This window comes from Mastigoproctus giganteus, chromosome 5 (genome assembly GCF_048544385.1).
Source record: "Mastigoproctus giganteus isolate SK-2022 chromosome 5, ASM4854438v1, whole genome shotgun sequence".
Lineage (NCBI taxonomy): Eukaryota > Metazoa > Arthropoda > Arachnida > Uropygi > Thelyphonidae > Mastigoproctus > Mastigoproctus giganteus.
In genome coordinates, this window is record NC_143579.1 from 134,807,049 (window position 1) to 134,822,596 (window position 15,548).

The 15,548-nt window shown below is 40.1% G+C and overlaps 1 protein-coding gene across 1 annotated transcript in view; it reads right to left on the bottom strand.

The window, feature by feature from the left end:
• The window catches only part of LOC150085717 (uncharacterized), a 78,128-nt gene that overhangs the window by 30,946 nt on the left and 31,634 nt on the right, over positions 1-15,548 (bottom strand). Inside the window, exon 2 of the mRNA XM_090373463.1 lies at positions 8-134. Within this exon, the coding sequence (XP_090229589.1) occupies positions 8-134 (127 nt within the window). The remainder of the gene's footprint in view (positions 1-7; positions 135-15,548) is intronic.

A 15,548-nucleotide genomic window follows, 5' to 3' on the forward strand; every position in this document is an offset into this window, starting at 1 on the left:
GACTTACCCGCAAAGGGTGGAAACATCAGCTTCAGTCGTTGGAATTCCATTTCCTGACTGGGCTACGACGAGCATAGCAGCGCAAAGGTCAAGTTCCCTCAAATGACAACCGTCAGTTGAAAGTTGTAGAGCCGCTGCAAAATAATGAAACAGAACCATTATACTTAAGGTTACAAGTTCTGAAACAATGATTTGCTGAAGTCCTTTTGTCGACAGTTACCGATTTTGCTAATATATACTGAACAATAATCATCTACAGTCTGTTAAAAATAGTACAAGTTATATTTGTATGTTCATTATTTGTTTTATTTATTATTATTTTTTTCCTTTTCAAATAATAAAATGTTGAGAAAAAGAAATAAGAAACATGGAAAGAGAACACAGGAGCCGTGTTTTAATAAACATAGTCAGTTTCCGCTTAACCGTTGAAAAGGATTCGGTGCAAATTCAGAAAGGAATCCAAAAGAAGTTCTCTTGTTGTTCATTGCGCAAAGAGTGGCAATAATATGGTACCAATAATAGTGTGCGTATCGTATGCTCTATGTTAGAACAGAGGCTGAATTAGAAAATTTTACAAACTTGAACCAAGCAAGGGATACTCGAAACTATCACCTGGCTGAGTACCATGAACAAAATCCTTGATGAACTAGTCATTCAGGACCAACTATATCGCAATAAGGACATCCAATCCAAAGTAATAGAACAAAACAATCTCCACACTCCCACTGGATGGGAAGAGGATTTCACTGTCCCATCGATATCTATGCTGAAGCCATCGATAAAATCAATCAAGTCTGGCAAGGATCCAGGCCTTGACCTGATTAAGTGGTGATGCGTGTCTGGTCGATAGCCCAAGAATTTCCGATGGAACTTTTCAACTCCTGTCTCCGTGAGGGCTGCTTCCCAGACATCTGGAAGCACACGAATCTCCGGCTGATTCCTAAAGAGCCCACCCTTTCAAATCAAACAGCTGCCTACCGCCCCATTGTGTTTTTACCGATTCTAGGGAAGTTTCAGGAGCGACTACTTTTATTCAGACTGTTTGTTGTCAAGGTACAGGACAAGGTACTCCCCCCCCCCGGCTCTTAACCAGTATGGCTTCAAGCCTGGCACACCACAACAAATGCACTACTACGGCTCAGCAGGAAGAGAGAATATTCGGAATCTAAATACGTACTATCAATCTTCATTGATTTCAAGGCAACGTTTGACTCAGTCTGGCGGCCCAGCATCATCACACGGGTCGGACAAAAAGGTTTCACACCAAAAATTTATAATAGCCTTATTAGCTACTTTACAGAAAGGAAAATTACTATCAAAACCCTGCTCCACAGTATAACTAGGCCAACGTCGAGGCTACCCTCCAGGTTCCATCCTGGGCCCGGCTGTATGGAACATGGTGCTGGACGAATAACTTTGCAACTCCTTCCAGCAAAACCACCATGTTTGCTTATGCAGATTATCTCGTCATTCTCCTTGAGGGATCCTTCCTGGGCTGCCCTTGAGTTGTGTGCCAATCATATCCTGACTTCACTCTCAAATTGGGTTGAAACACACGAGCTGATTGTCTCCCCTGCCAAAACCAAGATGCCACTAATTAAGAGTACTCTGTCTGCGCGTGTAGCACAATGGTGTCATTACCGTCCTCCCCTCACCTGGTGGAAATGGCCCGGGTTCGAATCCTGTCAATGACGCGAGGAACTTTAGTGGGCTTTTTTCACTCCGTGGCTGAGTTAGTCGGTCTCAGGCGTAGATAACAAGGTTTTTTCTCCAGAAACTGGGGTTTTTTCCGTCCAGCAAAACAGGCAAATCGACCACAGAACACACTCAATTTACAGTCATAATACATATATGAGTATACATAAGAGATTACGCGTGGCTCTAATATAATAATTTGAATTTGAATTAAGAGTACTCTCGACATCAGAAGATCTGTAATCCGCGTTCAGGTTAAGTCGCTGAAACTTAGCACCACTGTGAAAAATCTAGGAATCCTATTTACCACAAAGGGACTTTTACGCCACACCTGGACCTCTCAAGGGCAAAGTCAAGAAATACATTGCTATGCTTGCACGGGAGATCGGGTCAGACTCGAGGCTCAAATGACGGACCTTCAACCACACGTGCGCAGCTGTATTCCTTCCGATAACTCTACACGGAGTTATCGGAAGGAAACAAAACGAGTGTATGGTTCCACAGGGCGGAAAGGATAACTTTGGCAAATAAATTCAACCAGATCCAGCAACTCTTCTTACTTCTAATGACCAGAGCTTGCAGGAGCACCTCTAGTCCAGCTCTCCACATGATCTCTGAAAACCTCCCTCTAGATCTTTACACTGCCTTTCGGTGCCTCCTCTACGTAACTAGGATAAATGTACCAACCAACTTCCCTCGGAATTTTCACTCTCGCTGAAGACAATCATATCATGGATAAAAGGTGGTTGTGGTGCAAAATTACCAAATTATGGTAATTCTGCTGGTCCTCTAGAAGCAAAAGGGAAGCCACCAGAAAAATCATATCTGACATCTATTTCTTATCCAAACACGCCTTGGCCTGGTTTTCTCCGAACCTGGAAACTAAATTCTTGCTGACCAGTCACGGCTCCATCAAGACCCGCCTAAAACAGTTTTGATTTAGTTGAGGATTACACCTGCATCATCTCTTGTAGGACTGCTTGGCTTACATTGACCTCAGGCAACAGCTCCTGCTTCAGACCAACTTTCCAGACATTAATTCGCTACATTCCCTGATTGTAAGCAAGGAAGCTTTCAGTGCCTTCCAACAATTTTGTACAGCTTTCTTCAAGAGAAGAAGACACCTCCTAGTTGCTACATCCACGTCTGCAATCCCACTGGCTCCCGACTAGTCTGCTCATCTGGGCTACGGCTGAACCCACTCTTTTCCACAATCAGCCATGAAACCTCGAGATCATTTGCAAACCGTTTTGGGTAGGATTTCATCGCAGACCGCTATATCGGTGTGGATGTCTCTGTGCCTCCACTCTCCCTCTTTTGGGAAGGTGTGCCTTCCCTGTCGATCTCTCGGCGCTCACTTCTTTTTCTGTCTCTGTCATCAACTTGCACTCTTGCTTTTATTCATCCTTCTCAAGGGAATTTCTCCCACTATCGGCTTCTGATCTCCTGCTCACTTCAGGGACCCTCACCGCATGGCTTCCATTATTTCTCAACACTTTCTATTCTCCCTTCCCTCTGTCCTCATTTCATTACAGTTGAGTCGTCTCCCCCCCCCGTCTTTTGACAGGAGTGGTATACCCTGACAGGCGTCCCTCTATTGATATGACCCGGTTCCTCGTGCCGTGGACGGATGCCCCGTCCTGGTGAGGGGTTACCACACTACTCATACCTTCATCTGGTCTTGGCAAATTTTGCTACTTCACAGTGACACTTTTACGAGGTTTTTTGGGGAACCGCTGGTACGCCTGACAGATACACACTATGTTCACTAAACCGAAACGCTCGTTAATAACATTCTTAATTTTAATATTCATTCAGTGTGCTCCGGTCCATTCCAAACCGTCTAATTCACTTTTTTTTTTTTTGTAAACTTTTTAACTCTGTGAATTCAAATTTAATAGAATGCTCGTAGGCCTGTATGGTACATAATAAATAAATTTTCTATTTATACTCCGGGACGACCAAACAGTCAGAGGAGTTAACAAGATAGACAGAATACAAGAAACAGCACCGTATTCAGCAGTCACGGGCTTGAACCCCGGTCACTCAAGACACGTGTACTTATGCACCCGCGTGCCTGACCACTAGGCTACGGCGGTCCTTGAATTATTAACCTGATATACAGTATCTGTATTTATGATATACCTGAGTAGTGTGAGCTTTTTGATCTCACTGTGTGTGATGTTAAACTAGCGTGTTAATACTATTATTTATTATTAGTCTAATTGGGCATTATCCAATCGGGATTCTCGAGAATCAATATGCGATTCTCTTTGCACTACTGTCCTGAAGGGAATTTGTCTCTTACTATTGTATTATATTTATTCAACCTAGTAGGATAAATAACATTTTATTTAATTTTGTTTCGGATAATCAGAAAGTGAAAACTATTGATATTATTTTATTTTTCGGGACAAGAGTGATGTTTTTATTGGCTGACTAAAGATACGCTTTGATATAATACGGAAACCTAGCTGAAGGCAAAATTTTGCGGACGTGAGCCAATTCCTTCCCCTTTTTGAATTAATAAAAAATTGAATAGCATATGAGTACTACTGCTTGAATACTGAATGAATGAAATTTCATGCAGTAGAAATGTAACAATAGCTACCGATAAAAATTCTAAAGGCAAACCCAATATGCCAAAGGATAAAAAAGAAAAAAAAAAAAAAAAAAAAAAATGTGTGTATGTGCCGAGCATGCATAGAGGAAGTCTTTAGGCGAACGTTTCATCGAGGATCCCGTATTAACCGCATATGTGCCGCAGGCGACGAATCTGCATGGATAGGTGCCTCGGAGATATGAGATGTTCCGTAACCAAATCTAATTTCGGCAAGTGCTGTGGCATCGGATGATATTTAAAACCATTTGTCTTCGATAAAGCCGGAATCACTTTGTTCTTGAGAGAGCCACCACAGCTGTTACAGGCCGACATTTCAATTACATCCTCATTCGGAAATATTGTTTAAAAAAGAGCGTGATCTCGAGCTTCACATCGTTCTTGAACCAAAGCCGATCACGCACGGAACTGGCTAAACAGAAATGTTTATCCAGGAATGTACATTTAAATTGTGCTTGGATGCTTCAGTGTTTCTTAAAATAATGTTGCTGCTCGTGCTGTGTATTACGCTCGCTACGTGTTGAACGATTTGATAGAGTACTTCTGATAGTCGGTTTTAGCTTCTTTGCTTTTCGTTTATGACTGGGCTTCGAGGACCCTTCATCGTTTTCCTTTGCAGTTTCATGACTCCTTCTTCCAGATTCACTTCTAACATTTCTGTGTAAATGTAAGGTTCTGAATATGTGGATGGGTTCTCCGGCTTTTTTGTTCAGCTCCATCGGGCGCTGTAATTGCCTCAACTGTCGAAATAGCTTAGATCTTTGTACTCAATGGAGGTGATTTCGGTGGTCGCATTGCAAGTATACGTGCTCTGTACGCCTTACAACGCTCACTACAGTGGATCACCGCTTTACGCTTTACTGTACGATCACTTTGCGATGGAATCTCCATAACAAAATACCGTTCACTATACGATATGAAGTAAGCGCCGGTCATTTTGGTCACGTTTACGAACTGAATTTTAATTCTATTAACGGCGATTCGAATATGAGAAAATAGGAGGAATATTATCCACAGGCTATAAAAGTAAAAATATAAAACAGAGATTTACATTTTATTACCTTACCAATCAGAAAGAAAGGAAGTTATTTACACCATTTATTCCCAGGTGGTCACCCGCCCAATTATTAATCAAGCCAAACACTCCGTAGCTTGTTTCACACAAGTGCTGGTGTATTTTACCTAGTACAAAAGTTGACTGTTTGGTGTGCCTGTATTGCGTTTATTATTATTATTGTTATTGTTATTATTATTTCTCCTAGGAGACACCCGGTGAGAACCATTGACTAGGGGATGTAGCTTCTATTATGTAACAGAGAATAATATTATATACAATTTTACATTATATGTAACACTCGTTACTAAATTATACAATACATGTAGTACTTATTATCAGAATTATACAATACATTAATAACTTGTAATTTGCTTAAGACTTAATAAATAAACGAGAAAAATTTAATACTTCTGCGTTTAAAGCATAACATCACCATATTTATTAGCACGGATATTCACAGCAGAACAGTTCACAGAATACAATATAATACAAAATAAAAAAGAGTAAAAGTTCATTTTTACTGTTTTCAGCAGTCTGTTTCTTCTGTGGGAGTAGAGTGGAGTAGGTATGACATATCCAGGAGAGTGTTTCCAGATGAGGTCGGGATTCTTGTCAGCTACTGTATGGTAATGCTATTTATTTTTTCTTACATCTGTATCTACAGGTAGCAGTTTTCGAGAACTTCTATTCTGTATGTTTTGCTTGTGCAGAGTTTTACAGGGTTCATTTTTAGAGTATTAAACAGCTTTAGAGTGTTTGCTGGAAAGAATCTTCCCAGACTATCCAATTGCGTAAATGCAGGCTTGAGTTGCCGTTCCTTACCTGCAACTTTTCTTTGTTTTTCTCCGGGTGTTACTATCCACTCTCGTGCTTTCGGAGAATGCAGCCGTCCCGATAAGACCTGAGCAAGTGTCATTATATTCTTTGTAGTGATCGTTTGTCTCCAGGACGTGACTTCTAAATTGGAGTATAGTATACCTCTTGAGATGGTAAAAGGCTTAGCTGAAATTCTGTTCAGCCATCTCAAGAGCCTGTATTCTATTCCTAGTAAAACTTTGATAGTGTTTCGGGAACTGAAGACCAGATTTGTGACGCATATAGAGGAATAGGGATAACACATATATTCATATACTGAATCATTAAATTGGGGTTTCTAATACCGGTGAGCTCCTGCCTGTTTGTCCAGAGCGGCACGTATGTTTTCCTACGGATGCAAGCATAGTGCGGAAGGAAGTTGAGTCCAAGATCAACGTGTGACTGAACCTTTTCGACAAGGATGTCGTTCACGTATATTGTTATTTTGTTTGGATTTATTTTATTTGTGATGGTCATTTGCGCAGTCTTGTCTTCATTTAGGTATAGATCAATAGAGTCTTGTTGTTGCTCTTATATTATTTCTCCCTGATTGGGGGATTCCACTCCGTGACGGGTACTGCTACCAAGTACACAGGGTGGATGTAATTTCTGGTGTTACTGTTGGTCGAGGAAATCTCTGACTATTCTACAGGTGTTCAGGATTGCGACTTTCTGGAGTTCCTAGTAGGTGTTTTCTGGGAGACCTATTGCTGCTATGTAGAGTCTTTGGCACCATAACTTTGGTTGACACGATGATCGGGATGGTCGATACTTCTTGCATATGCCACTTCTCCTTGACCTCATGGCTCAGGTTTGTGTACTTCCTAATTTTTTCCTCATGGGTTTTCTGGACGTTGCTAGAGTTGGGCACCGCTATGTCAATCAGGTAGATAGCCTTTTCCATCTTGTCCACAAGGGTTATGACCGGTCTGTTGAGCGGGATAGTCTTATCCGTTATTATGGCGCGATCCCAGTACAGCTTGTGGGTTCGGATCTCTAGTACTGCCTGTGGTTCGTACGTGTAGTATGGTAAACTTTCTTTCATCAACTGGTATTTCCTCGCTAGCTTCTGATGTATTATCCTCGCTACCTGGTTATGTCTATGAGTGTAGTCAGTCGGATCCAACACATCACCTTGCAACCTGCGGTGATGTGTTGGATCGTTTCTGAGGCCATGTGGCATCGTCGACCTGTGTCATCTGACATTCCGGGCTCCTTTGCGATGTATTTTCTATAGTTTCTGGTGTTGATTACCTGATCTTGGATGGCCAGCATGAATCCTTCAGTCTCGGGGAAGATCGTCCCGCTTGTGAGCCATCCATTAGAAGCAATTTCATCATTATGATCTTGATGGAAGTCTCTGCTATAGGAGTGTCTTCTTTGCCCATCTTTCTTGATGGTAGTGTCTGCTATAGGAGTGTCTTCTTTGCCCATCTTTCTAACTTTATTTCCTGTGCCGTCTGGGTGGGTGAAGGTTCCTCGCTTAGTTGAGTGGGTATAGCACTTATCTACCTTCCTGGTGGATTGGTGCTGTATTATGCTCGAAGTAATCCTTCAGGTTAACTGTTACTGTTTTCTGTTGCTCTATCAGGTCTATCAGACACATTCTTCCCTCTTTCCGAGCTATTGTTGGACTCTCCACTGCTGACTTCAGGTGGTGGTGGCGGCTCTTGGTCATCACTGTCCTTGTATTTCGCATGATATCTTCTAGATCAGTGTTAGTCCAATCTATGACCCCGAAGGTGTACGTTAGTACTGGAGCTGCATAGGTGTTTATCGCTTTAACTGTGTTCCCTCCTTTCAATTTTGCTTTCAGCAGACTTCTGAGTCTCTGGTGATATTTTTCGGTCAGGCACTTCTAGATTTCTTTGTGCTCTAACTGCTGAGCCTGCATCATCCCTAGGTATTTGCAGGGCTCTCTCCTTCTGTCATAGTTTCGATCTCTTTACCAGTCAGCAGCTAGTAGTTCGGTCAACTAAATTTCCCTCGTGCAGTGTGTGGGTCTTGCATTCCTTCCTGATGTCCTTGCTGAATTCTTCGGTGATCCGGAGTAGTTGCTGGAGTTGCTTCTCGGTTGCCGCATAAAGCTTGATGTCATCCATGGACATCAGGTGGGTGAGGCTGTACAGGTTCTTACTTCCTTCCTTGAGATTATATCCATACTTGCTGCCGTTAAGCATGGTGGATAGCGGGTTGAGTGCTAGACAGAACCACTGTGAGCTCAGAGCATCTCCCTGAAAGATTCCTCTTCTAATGGGGATTGGCCTGGTTGTGATATTCTCGGCCTTAATGGTGGTACTCCATTTCGCCATTGTTGTTCCTAGGAAGTTTGTCACTATCGGATTGACCTTGTATACTTTCAGTTTCTCTATTAGCCAGCTATGATTTACGGAGTCGAAGGCCTTGCGATAATCGATGTAGGCCGTGTATAGGTTCCGGTGCTTCTTGCTGGCTTGCTCCATAACTGCGGCATCTATGGTTAATTGCTCCTTGCATCCTTTGCTCCTGCGCTTGCATCCTTTCTGCTCTTCGGCCATTATGTTCTGACTCTCTAAGTGGTCTGATATCTTCTTGGTTATGCAGTTGGTCAGGATCTTGTACATCGTTGGGAGGCAGGTGATTGGCCTGTATTTCGCCAGGTTTCATGTATCTTCGTCTTTAGGCTTCAGATATGTGACTCCTTCGGTGAGAAACTTCGCGATTGTCTCCGGGTGCCTTATCATTCTAGTGAACTGCTCTGCTAGGTGCTTGTGTGTGCAGGTGAGCTTCTTGTACCAGTAGTTGAGAATGTTATCAATTCCTGGGATTCGCCAGTTCTGAGTGTTCCTGATCGACTGTTTTACTTTTTCCTTCTGGCCAGTGTCAGAATCCCACACCATGCTAGGTAGGAAAAAGGTACAGCATGGTGTCAGCTTGCCTAACCATGAGGCCCCTGAGGGCTTGCATAGCCATCAGTCTGTCCGGTGAAGAGGCTAAGATAGAACATGCAATCAATAACTTCCATTCACTCCACATTCACACAATTTTACTTTTTATAGTTTTTTCTTATACTTTCTATTTTCTTTTATATATGAGATTGGATATCGATTAGTGCGTTTCGACAGGCGTGTCTTTTACGTCGAAAAGATTTGACTTACTCCGTCATACCTCTACATATTACGTAGAAAAGTGTGGGCGGGAGTTGACGAGCAAAGCGAGCACGGGCGGACCTCCCTAGTTATTATTAATAATGATTCAGTAGATTAGAATTGCTATGCAGATAAATTACTTTGTTTGCTGTGTGGAATGTACTATGTGTTGTAATTTCATTATCTTTTCTGTTAAATAAAAAATTGTATGGAAAAACTGTTGTATGTGAAGAAATACAACTTGTTGTCAAGAAATTTACTTTTCTTAACATGTTCATTACCGGCCAGACTAGCCGGGTGGGTAAAGTGCTTGCCTGGTAATCCAAAGGTCGCGGATTCGAATGTCATCTCATGCTTGGATCAGAATACAAAATGCAAAAATTTTGGAGGTGCAATATGGGCACAGAAGCGATACACTAACAAAAAAAAAAAAAAAAACAATTTCATTTACTGTAGACCAGTAACAATACAGTCAGTTATAAATAAGATAATAGAAAATTATATTTTTTTCTCATATTAGCAAATACCAATATCATATTAGCAAATACAATTATCAATATGGACTGCTAAACAACTCTCTATTTTCATATCAGAAGGGAAAGAGAACACACACCTTATTACAAAACTTAGTGGATTAGCAGTCCATATTGATAATTGTATTTGCTAATATGATATTGGTATTTGCTAATATGAAGTTATTGTTGAATTTTTAGTTTTATAGAATATTGAATTTATAGATTTGACCAAAGCATATGACTTAATTGATATCCCAATATTGCAACAAAAATTACTGAAATATGGTATTACTGGAAGAATCAATCAACTTTTAGCATGTTATCTAACTAAAATAAAAATACAAAAGGAAAATCGTATAATGTAAAGAGAGGAGTACTGCGGGGCACACATGTCGGGCCAACGATTATTTGAAGTAATTAAGAAATCTTTTATAAAAATTCATGTGGAAGTATATTGTCTTTTATAAAGACAATATAATTTTATATATAGTTGGAAGGACCTTAACAAATATGACTAATGATTTATCTTTAGTCATATGATTTATAGCAGGATGTAATACATTTCATATAACAATTTTTTAGCAAAAATGGGATTTTATGTGTACCTTTTTTACTACATTAAAAATAAGTTAAATCGTAGAACAAAAGTTACCGTACATTATGCATTAGCGGACTTCCAACTTAATTACTGTAAATGTATTAATTACTGAAATTACTTAATTACTTAATAATTACTTAATTATTACTTATTAAGTAATTATTTATTACTTAATTATTACTTAATTACTGTAAATGTATGGGCACGAGCAAATATAACTGAAATAAGGGTAATAAACAACTTAATTAACAGAACTTTGAGACTTTTAATGGGAATAAACATTTGGAATGACCTGAATAAGAGAAGGCAATTTTTGTTGAAATACAAAATACTTTATTCAGTTCAAAACTGAAGTTTAATTTAATCTTGAAAAATCCGAACATTCTTTTTTGAAGAGTTGAATTTTGAACAGTTGAAAAGGAATTTCTCACATAATTTAAGGAATCCAAAAGCAATTGTTTTGCCTCACTCTAGGGTACTAAATAAATTTGGAGACAGGCATACAATGAATATAATAAACAATTTGTTGGCTAGTGTTGATTTCGGGATCAGGAGAAGTTATCCTATCTCCAAATTAAAATTCCTATTAAGAAAATTTTTAATACTTAATGATTCAGTAGATTAGAATTGCTATACAGATAAATTACTATCTCTATTTGCAGTGTGGAATGTACTGTGTTGTAATTTCGTTATCTTTTCTGTTAAAAAAATAAATTTGTATGGAAAAACTGTTGTTATGTGAAGAATTACAACTTTTTGTTGTCAAGAAATTTAATTTTCTTAACAAGTTTATTTATTGTAAACAAATACTTTTGATGAAAATAAATTGTATTATATTGTATTATTATTATTATTATTATTATTATTGTTGATCTTATTTTATTTCTCCCTGATGGGGGTTCCACCTCGTGACGGGTATTGTTACCAAGTACACAAGGTGGTTGTCGTTATGTCTGGTGGTACTGTTGGTCGAGGAACTCTCTGACTATCCTACAGGTGTTCAGGATTGCGACTTTCTGAAGTTCCTTGTAGGTGTTCGCTGGGAGACCTATTGCTGCTAGGCTGTTATGTATGGTCATTGGCACCATACCGGTGATTGACACGATGATTGGGATGGTGGCGCCTCCGTAGCCAGGTGGGCAGGAGCAGCAGTGCGTAGCACACGCTTCTTGATTAGACCGAGGTTTGAGCCCGTGACCACCAAATACGGAGGATGCGGAAATGTCAGGGAATGACCATCGCATATCCCCAGAGCAATAAGGCCTTAGTTGCTAATGCTCCAAAACAAAAGAAACAGACAAACAAAACAAATTGGGATGGTCGTAACTTTTGTTGCACATGCCACATCTCTTTGATCTCAGTCTTAGTTTCATGTACTCCCTGAATTGTCCCATGGGTTTTCTGGACGATGCTAGTGTTGGGTACCGCTATGTCAATCAGATAGGGAGCGTTTTCCTTCTTGTCTACAAGGGTTATGTCCGGTTTGTTGTGCGGGATGGACTTGTCCGTTGTTATGGCGTGGTCCCAGTACAGTTTCTGGGTTGGAGTCTCTAGTACTTCCTAGGGTTCGTACTTGTAGTATGGTACACTTTCTTTGGTCAACTGGTATTTCCTCGCAGGTTTCTGATGTATTATCCTGGCGACCTGGTCATGTCGATCAATGTACGCAGGCTAGGTGATTATCTTGCAACCCGCGATGATGTGTTGGATCGTTTCTGAGACCGCGTGGCATCGTCAACATGTGTCATTTGACATTCCGGGATCCTTTGCGATGTATTTTCTATAGTTTCTGCTGTTGATTACCTGGTCTTGGATGGCCAGCATGAATCCTTCAGTCTCGGGGAAGAGCGTCCCGCTTGTGAGCAATGCATTAGAAGCAATGTTATCCATATGATCTTGATGAAGGGCATTGTAAGTCTGCCATGGAGTGTGTCTTCTTTGCCCATCTTTCCAACTTCGTTTCTTGTGCCGTCTGGGTGGGTGGGGATTCCACGCTTAGGTTGAGTGGGTATACCACTTATCTATCTTCCTTATGGGCTGGTGGAGTGGGGCTGTATTGTTCTCGAAGTAATCCTTCAGGTTAACTATCGCTGCTTTCTATTGCTCTATCAGGTCTATCAGGCCCCTTCCTCCCTCTTTCCGAGTTGTTGTTAGCCTCTCCACTGCTGACTTTGGGTGGTGTTGGCGGCTCTTGGTCATCATTGTCCTTGTCTTTGGCATGCTATCTTCTAGCTCGATGTTAGTCCAATCTATGACACCGAAGGTTTAAGTTAGTACTGGAGTTGCATAGGTGTTTATGGCTTTAACTGTGTTCCCTCCGTTCAATTTTGCTTTCAGAAGGCTTCTGAGTCTTTGATATTTTTGGATCAGGCACTTCTTGATTTCCTTGTGCTGTAACTGCTGAGCCTGCATCATCCCTATGTATTTGTAGGTCTCTCGTTCTGTCATAGCTTCGATCTCTTTACCAGTCAGCAGCTGGTAGTTACAGCCAACTAATTTTCCCTGGTACAGTGTGTGGGTCTTGCATTTGTCTAGACCAAATTCCATCTTGATGTCCTTGCTGAATTCTTCGGAGATCCGGAGTAGTTGCTGGAGTTGCTTCTCGGTTGCCGCATAGAGTTTGATGTCATCCATGTACATCAGGTGGGTGGGGTGTACAGGTTCTTTCTTCCTTCTTTGAGATTATATCCATACTTCCTGCCGTTGAGTGCTAGACATCTGCAGGTTGAGTGCTAGACAGAACATCTCCCGGAAAGATTCCTATTCTAATGGGGATTGGCCTGGTTATGATGTTCGCGACCGTAATGGCGGTACTCAATTTCGCCGTTGTTGTTCCTATTAAGTTTGTCACTATCGGATTGACCTTGTAGAGCTTCAGGGTCTCTATTAGCCAGCTATGAGGTACGGAATCGAAAGCCTTGCGGTAATCAATATAGGCCGTGTATAGGTTGCGGTGCTTCTTGTAGACTTTCTCCATTATTATTATTATTATTTTCTGTTAGTTAACAAATCTGTATGCAAAAACTGTTGTAAATGATGAATTACAACTTGTCAAGAAATTCACTTTTCTTAACAAGTTAATATTAGTATTAGTATTAGTAATGGCCACATGGTGCAAGAAAGCCTATGGCTTATGCTGCACCAGCCAAAAAAAAAAAAAAAAAAAAAAATATCCGAACAAAACAATGATAAAAAAATAATAATAAATAATAATAATTAATAAAAAAAGGAAATTAAACCTATCATCCCATGCGCCCCCCCTACCCGAAGGCACCATCCAGATGACCCTTGAATTTCCCCAAACTGTCTGCCTCTACCGCCCATGAAGGCAACTTATTCCAGTAATTTATAACTCGCTGGCTAAAATAAAACTTCCTGCAGTCCAATCTAAACATTTCCCCCCGTAACTTGAATTTATGTCCCCTAGTTCTAGCATCATTTATAATCTTGAAAATTTCGCCCTCATTCATTTTACTGATGCCTCAAAGCCTTAAACACCTCAATCAAATCTCCTCTAAGGTGTCTAGTTTCCAAACTCTGTAACCCACATATTCGAAGTCTTTCTTCATAAGGACGCCCTTTTGCAGATCTAACCAGGCGAGTTACCCGTCTTTGCACCCTTTCAAGAAGCTCGATGTCTTTCTTTAGGTGTGGTCTCCATACTTGAACACAGTATTCCATTCTAACATAAGCCTTATATAATGGGATTATCACGTCCCTATCTCTACTTGCAAAAGTTCGATAGATCATCGATAGGACACCATGGGCCTTCCTTGCAACCTGTTTACAAAGTTCTTTTATTGTAAACAAATTCTCTTGATAAAATTGTATTGTATTGTATTGTATTATTATTATTATTATTATTATTATTAAATAAACCCTCCTGTATTGAAGTTAGCTAGGAGGGTGGCCCATACACACATCGAACCTAAATTATTAGATAGTAACATATATAGTTACATAGAATAAAACATCAGAAAATATATAAATTAATAAATAAATAAAGAGGAATAACTACAGTTATTTTACACATGAATTGTATGTCCTAGTCATTCTGCTGAACGGAATATCCTCAGTTCTGTAAGAGTCTTTTGACACTATAAAGCGTTTATTAGAGGGTCACATTTTCGTTGCACTTTTTGTCAATGCACGAACGCAAGTTACTCCCATCTGAAAACTGCCTGGAACACGCCTAAAGAAGTTCCACTTTATAAAAAAAAAGAAGTATAATGACTTTGCTGCGCCTAGATTCGATCACACATACCCGAAATAACAAAAGCATATGAAATGCTTTTATCTGTAATATTACGAGTCCAACTGTTATTGCTCTTCTTTAAACATCCTATTTACAAGACCAGATAGGCATTTGCCCAAACATTATTACTTTCGTGGATCTCCGTAATTAGAAGATATATAATTATTTACTCCTCCTCACAGATAATTAGGAAGTATATAAGCTCTAATTTCTATTCTGGTAGTGTGGGTCAGACAGCTGCAAAAACCAAAAATCCAATCTATTCCTAAAATGGGCAGACTGAAAAGCTTGGTTTCCACCCAACTCCACAACCATCCTGGCTAATTCCATAGTAATACAGAGCCTACTTCACCCTCTCTCTCGATAAACGATAAACTAAACTCATAGCCATAACTTAACATTGTGCAACTTTCTTAGAGAATCAACTATGACCCCTGTTCGCCTTCATACCGAGACCATGTAAGAATGACATAAAAAGACTGAGAAATCAATTCATTAGTGATTGGCAAAATGAATGGGAAAATGCCATTACTGGCAGAATAACATATGGATTTTTGTTTAGGGTACCTGAATTTGATGAGTATTCTCTTTGGTTTAATTCAGGGTTAAATTTAACCTTTTTTGCTTTCTGGACACGGTAGTCTAAATTCTGCGTAATGTGGGTTTGGCTGCCTCTCCGATGTGTAAATGTGGTTGTCCGGAGACTGTCCAACATTTAATGTTTGAATGTAATTACTACGTTGATTATAGATATGAATTACAGACTAATGATGAATTTGATCTCCCTAAACTTGTTGAAAATAAAGAAAATTCTGAGGCATGGCA